This window comes from Limulus polyphemus, unplaced genomic scaffold, assembly GCF_000517525.1.
Source record: "Limulus polyphemus unplaced genomic scaffold, Limulus_polyphemus-2.1.2 Scaffold768, whole genome shotgun sequence".
Lineage (NCBI taxonomy): Eukaryota > Metazoa > Arthropoda > Merostomata > Xiphosura > Limulidae > Limulus > Limulus polyphemus.
The window spans coordinates 302,180-307,451 of NW_013666378.1; the positions used below are offsets into that span (position 1 = coordinate 302,180).

Consider the following 5,272-nt stretch of genomic DNA (forward strand, 5'->3'; position numbering starts at 1 on the left):
TGGGCATTACAACTGACCAACATATTCATGTTGTGCAATCTTTATTGCAACCGAGAGTGGTTAGATCAACTTTTCAGAATCTTTGGGCATTACAACCAACCAACATTTTGTCCAAGATGTCTTGGCATTTTTTTCTGTAACTCAAAAAATTGAAATGAACAAAGATACAATCTCATGGTCCTGATTTTCTGGTATTCGCTGGAACGTAGCATGGAAGTAAATTCTTATAAAAAAAAATTGTTTGTGTTTCATTATTAACATTTAAAATTTAGTTAAAATTTGATACCTATAAATCTTACCAGATGGCAAAAAAAAAACAATTTTTAGAGTTTTAAATATGTGGTTTAAGATCCCTACTGCTATTCATCCTGTTAAAATTCAATGCATTGAAATCTGATGCTTTGGTTGTTCTAAATTCAATAGGTTTGTTTTTACGTGTTGAGAAATAATCGTATAGGATAGAGCAGTGATTCTCAAACATTTTATTTTGTTATTTCCCATTCCTTCCTAAAGGGTACTGAATTTATTGATTTTAGTTTAGTTTGTGCTATTATTACTTATTGTAGTAAATGTTTTTTGCAGTAGCTTTTTTTACCAAATATTCTAACAGATTTCCAGAATACTTTCTGTACCCCCCACAGTTTGAGAACCACTGGAACAGAGTGCCTCATGTTTACTAATCTACTGAGAAATAAGTTAATATACTGTATTAGGATTGTACTATTTTTAAAACACTTAAAAAACAACAAATATTGAAGAATATATTATTCTGTTTGTGGTGAATAGCTGTGTGTTTTTTTGTAACATAGGAAATCTATTTAAAAATATTTATATAATTTGATAAATTAACAGTACTGTAATGGATTAAAACAAACACCTGCTACAACCAGGATCGAACAAAAGGACAAATTTATTAAATTTTGACAGCCACAGAAATCCAAAATAAAACTTTCAAACAGTTGAAATATAAATTTTGTCACTTACAAAAAAAATAGTAAATAAATACGTACCTAGTCAGAACTTGATACTAACACTGATGAACAATACAACATAAATATCATTGTTAATAATTATTTCACTAAATAAAAGGAATCAGGAGAATAAAAAAACCTAATTCTGAAAAAAAACAGACACAGTATTCCAAATTTAAACAATCAGTGGCCAAGTAGTTAGTGCGCTTGACTCGCAATCTGAGGGTCGCGGGTTTCAATACCTGTCCCACCAAACATGCTTGCCCTTTCAACCATGGGGTGTTATAATGTGACGGTCAATCCCACTATTTGTTGGGAAAATAGTAGCCTAAGAGTTGGCGGAGGGTGGTGATGACTAGCTGCCTTTCACTGGTTAATTAGGGATGGCTAGCACAGATAGCCCTCGTGTAACTTTGCGTGAAATTCACAACAAACCAAACCATATCTCGTGAACTTAAATTATTGCTGAATTAATTACTTGACACTGAACTGAAAAACAATCCAATCAATTAAAAATTCAAATACCCTATATGAAAGGGCTCTGGTTTAGGTTCTAATGTAATGACTGTTTTTTTAGTCTGTTACAGTACAATTATGTTTTCTAATGTCAATGAACTTCTTGTGCTCTGATTCTTACCTTTGCATTTCATTGTTTTTGCCAATTCTGTATTTTTTTCAGTCGCATCTTGAGATGTATTTTTTTTCAAATTGTGAAACTGAATCATTTCAGTATGGTTATTCTATTCAGTATAAAGAACTTTATTTAATACTTCTCATAAAAAATTTACTTTTTTTGAGAGTTTTTATTGTGTAATTCTGTGAGTAGTCCTTTGATTAAAAGTCCTTACCTAAGAAACAATGATTTTTTTATTATTTTTTTATCTTGTGTATTTCACCGACGTTCCTGCGGTTTCATCATCCTGCTGCTGCACTTCTGCCAATTCTTCTTCAACACCATCACCGTTTTGCACTGAACACAAAAACTGCACTCAGAATGTGGTTACTTGATGGGTTAATATATTTTGTTTTATTTTGTGGTCTTAATTGAATTCATTTATAATTCAAATTCTGGTGCTTCTCTCATTATCCTATGTAATTGTAAATTATATCTATCATGGAGAACCAAAAGTATTTGAATTGTTTTCTTATAATACCAACTAGTTATTTTTAGAAAGTATAATGTTCAAGAAACATAGTGACATGCTATGTAGGGTTAAGAGCTACAAGGTTGCATGTGTTGATGGTCAGCACTTGGCTCTTTCATGCTAACAAGCATGAGGATTTTATGAATTGTGGGGTTTCCTGCATGATACTTTTTGTTATGCATGCTCATGAGTATTGTCTTCTTACCACAACCTTGGGCCTCCCAGGACTTCTCTGACAAAAACATCCCTGTTATCTTAACCTTGGATTTCTTACCTACCAGAACTTAGTTACAAAAAAATCTTTGTTATGATAACCTTGGGTCTCTTGCCTCCCAGGACTTCTCTGACAAAAATATACCCATTACCATAACCTTGGATTTTTTGCTTGCCATAACTTTGCTACAAAAACATCCCTGTTACCTTAACCTTGGATTTCTTACCTACCAGAACTTTGTTACAAAAAATCTTCGTTACGATAACCTCTCTTGCCTGCCAGGTCTTCTCCTAGAAAAACATTCTTGATTTGTATTAATTTATTCTTTATCTTGGATTTTGGTGTTAAACTCTTTATATTTACAGCTTTTTAGATGCCAATGGGAAAACTTACATAATATCTTGGATGTCTGCAAGTGAATTATGTACAACCGAGTCTAAGGAATACTTCTAAAGCTTGAGCATGTAAAACTATATTGTCAACAAAGAGGAAATAACCAATAATTGGCTTCGTTTGGAATCTTCTGTCAGTTTCTTTTCCACGTGTATATAGTTATTTTTAATTCCTTTTCTGTAATAATGAATGATTAAGATAAGAATGTAAATGGATTTAAGCAATTTAAAAGTATGGATTTTAATAGTGCATGAAAAGCCGATTTGAGATGTATGTGTTTAGAAGTGACTTGCATGCAGTATATTTATGGGTATTGTGTTATTACATCTTTTCTGTGATGCAGAATATGATCTCTGTTCTGAGACTATGGACATTAAATCACAGATTGTGTTGAAGGCGTAAAGGTTTATAGTATTGTGCATTAATTTTAGTCCTAAAAGAGACTATTGGATGTGTTCCTTGTATGTAAGGCATGAATGCTTGTACTTGCTTTTACTAATCTTTTGCAGACCAAATTCTTCTTGAGTTTTGATATTGACAGCCAACAATTACTTCAAATCTTCATCAGAAATCAGCATTTAATTTTAAACCAAAAACTGAAAAAGCAATAAAGAAATAGGCTTAATATTTGTGATAGAATAATACTAGACTGCAGATGTTTTTTCCCAATGTTAATTAGTCCATTACAAATCAGATTTAAAATATGTAATAAATTAACCCCTTGACTACAGTAGCAACGTTTATTCACAGTATGGAATTTTTTTGTCTTTTTGTTATAATATTGTGGCTTTTACTTCATGGTTTTTACGAGCCATTATAAGAGATTATTCATACTGTCACAGTAGAATCTTTTTTTGTGTGTGTGACTCTACATTCTTTTATCTTTTATTAGAATTCAGAAATTGCTTGCACAATATTAGAAATTGCCTGCACAATATTTTAAATCCTGCTGCTCCAATTTATGTAACTTATTTGTCTTATACATACGTGCGTCGCAGGCATCCACTGTTCAAGACCTATTTGGGCTAAATATTGTGGCTTCTCCAACATTGATGCTTTAATTCTTTGGGGACAGTATGTAAGGAAATCTCTTTTACAAATAAAAGTATAGTTATCTCTGTTTTGTTTTTGAAGTTTATTATGGCTTGACAGTAATATACATACAGCTGCAGAAGTAAATTAATGACTGTCAGAGAGGCATCAGGATGTACCTCTAAACTTCTGTAAAAACAGATTATCTTGCTGATCTACACAGTACAAAGATTAGGGATTCTCATAGAATGCATATGTGTGTAGCCAAGGCAAATACATTTGTATGGGGGTATAGGCAAAGAAGGTTGGTGTATGCTGTAGATATTTTAGCACAAATAAGCAAGAGTTAATTAAGATCAATTTTTAAATAATATCTGCAGTCTAGTGTGATTTTTATCATAAATGTTACAAATCAGTATTTTCATTAATAACTATATGGTATTGTATACTTGTGGTTAATCTCTAAGTTGTTCACGTTTTATTGGCATGCAGATCATCGATGATGGAAGGTTCGGGTACATTGGAAGCCCAGCTGGAAGCAACTAAGGTAAGAAAGAAGGATATAGTTTTGTAAAATGAAAAGTGATAAACTACTGAAAATCAAGTGTCACAGATTCTACACCAGAATTGCCACATAAATATAGAGTTGACACTTTTTAACAGTTCTGTTAAGTTCAGTGAGAGTTTTGGAAACTATGAATATATAAAGTTGGGATGTTCAGTGCTACTTGTAAACCCATGTTGAGATGTCAAAGACAATTATTAATGAGTATAGAGTTGCAGGATCGTCTGATTATCTGTTGTAAAATTACCATAAAGAATGTTTCTGTGAAGTCACATGAAGTAGAGTTTAGAATGTTGTAGAAGTAGTTGATACTTGATAAGATAAAAGAGTCGGCTACTATGGGATTGAGTAATTGAAATACCTTATGGTGGAACTGAGTTAGTGTAGGATAAGTTTTCTTTTTTATCTGTGAAATTTTTAGTGTTTAAAGTTTTTTCTCGAATTTAAGAGTAAAGCAGCTGAAGTACGAACAAAACGAGAAGACCTGAAGAAGATCGAGGATCTAGGGGCTCAGCTAGAGGAACATCTAATTCTTGACAACCGTTACACCGAACACAGTACTGTAGGCTTAGCTCAGCAATGGGATCAGTTAAACCAGCTGGGTATGCGAATGCAGCATAACCTTGAACAACAAATACAGGCACGGTAAGTTTCAGACAGAAACGTTTGTTTACAATAAACAACTTTGTAGGCTTAGCTCAGCAATGGGATCAGTTAAACTAGCTGGGTATGCAAATGCAGCATAACCTTGAACAACAAATACAGGCACGGTAAGTTTCAGACAGAAACCTTTGCTCACAATAAACAACCTTGTAGGCTTAGCTCAACAATGGGATCAGTTAAACCAGCTGGGTATGCGAATGCAGCATAACCTTGAACAACAAATACAGGCACGGTAAGTTTTAGACAGAAACGTTTGCTTACAATAAACAACCTTGTAGGCTTAGCTCAG

The 5,272-nt window shown here is 33.0% G+C and overlaps 1 protein-coding gene and 1 long non-coding RNA gene across 5 annotated transcripts in view; one reads left to right on the plus strand and one right to left on the minus strand.

Annotated features, from left to right (window-relative positions):
- LOC106460433 (spectrin alpha chain-like) overlaps positions 1-5,272 on the plus strand; it is a 93,720-nt gene that overhangs the window by 64,200 nt on the left and 24,248 nt on the right. For 3 of the 4 annotated variants that reach the window (XM_022387137.1, XM_022387139.1, XM_013920129.2), the window contains exons 44-46: positions 1,965-1,982; positions 4,248-4,302; positions 4,769-4,965. In XM_022387137.1, coding sequence (XP_022242845.1) covers positions 1,965-1,982; positions 4,248-4,302; positions 4,769-4,965 — 270 coding nt within the window. The remainder of the gene's footprint in view (positions 1-1,964; positions 1,983-4,247; positions 4,303-4,768; positions 4,966-5,272) is intronic. The other variant, XM_022387138.1, reaches the window with a different exon arrangement.
- The window catches only part of LOC111085989, an 11,048-nt gene that overhangs the window by 2,170 nt on the left and 3,606 nt on the right, over positions 1-5,272 (minus strand). Inside the window, exons 2-3 of the long non-coding RNA XR_002610762.1 lie at positions 4,367-4,371; positions 2,432-2,438 (exon numbers count right to left, since the gene is read on the minus strand). This is a non-coding gene — a long non-coding RNA (uncharacterized LOC111085989). The remainder of the gene's footprint in view (positions 1-2,431; positions 2,439-4,366; positions 4,372-5,272) is intronic.